Source organism: Plasmodium gaboni (assembly GCF_001602025.1).
Source record: "Plasmodium gaboni strain SY75 chromosome Unknown, whole genome shotgun sequence".
In the NCBI taxonomy this organism is placed as follows: Eukaryota; Apicomplexa; class Aconoidasida; order Haemosporida; family Plasmodiidae; genus Plasmodium; species Plasmodium gaboni.
In genome coordinates, this window is record NW_017385595.1 from 1 (window position 1) to 1,352 (window position 1,352).

The 1,352-nt window shown below is 24.9% G+C and overlaps 1 protein-coding gene across 1 annotated transcript; it reads left to right on the forward strand.

Annotated features, from left to right (window-relative positions):
* Positions 1-324: 324 nt before the first annotated feature.
* Positions 325-1,352, forward strand: PGSY75_0044400 (putative EMP1-like protein; the record flags this gene model as incomplete). The annotated part of the gene is made up of 1 exon (XM_018783558.1): positions 325-1,352. A coding segment is annotated over one exon (1,028 nt), but the record flags the coding sequence as incomplete, so codon positions are not given.

Consider the following 1,352-nt stretch of genomic DNA (forward strand, 5'->3'; position numbering starts at 1 on the left):
AAAAAAAAAAAAAAAAAAAAAAAAAAAAAAAAAAAAAAAAAAAAAAAAAAAATTTATAAAAAAAAAAAAAAAAAAAATTTCATAAAAAAAAAAAAAAAAAAAAAAATTTTATATAAAAAAAAAAAAAAAAAAAAAAAATTTTATCTAAAAAAAAAAAAAAAAAATTTTTATCTAAAAAAAAAAATTCAATAAAATATATATATATATATATATATACTTGCATGCATATGATATAAAAATGATTTAATGTGAATAATATATACATATATATATATATTTTTTTTCTCTTCATAGTGGAGAAGTCCCCTTAGAAGTAAAGTGCAGATGGACGATATGATCCGAGTATTAGAAATGCCACAGAATGATTATAATATCCCTACAGAGAAATCATCAAACAAATATGTTCCATACAGAAGTGCTCAATATAGAGGCAAAACATACATATATGTTGAAGGAGAAGAAACGGACGATTATGTTCGCGATATATCTTCTTCGGATATTACTTCTTCCGAAAGCGAGTATGAAGAAATGGATATTAACGATATATATCCATATAAATCGCCTAAATATAAAACTTTGATCGAAGTCGTACTAAAACCAAGCAACAAAACACATGATGCAGAAAATACTCATATAGATAATATAGTGGATACTAGCGATATACCAAGTGGTAATACACAAAGCGTAACACCAAGTGACATACCCACCAATAAATTGACTGAGGAAGAATGGAATAAATTGAAACATGATTTTATATCTAACATGTTACAAAATATACAAAAGGATTTACCTAATGAGAATATCATTGATGCTAATATGTATGAGGGTATCCAAGGTAATATTTTAGACGTAAATATTGAAGAAAAACCTTTTATTACATCTATTCAAGATAGATTTCTTGGTAGTACTGGTCAAGAGGTTAGTTATAATATTGATTGGAATGTTCCAAAACATACACAAATATATTCTAACATTACACATTCCCCTAAGGACAATAATTTATATAGTGGTACAGATCTAATTAATGATTCGTTAAATAGTGTTCAACATGTTGATATTTATGATGAATTGCTCAAAAGAAAAGAAAACGAATTATTCGGGACTAAACATCCAAAAAATACAACCACAAATCGTGTTGTTAAACCAATAAGTGGTGATCCGATACTCAACCAACTGGATTTATATGATAAATGGTTAGATAGACATAGAGATATGTGCAACCAATGGAATAATAAAGAAGAAATGTTACATAAATTAAAAGATGAATGGAATAAAGAAAATAAAGAACATCTATTGTATACATCAACTCATGATGATATTAATAAAATTAATGATGAAAATTATAATATGAT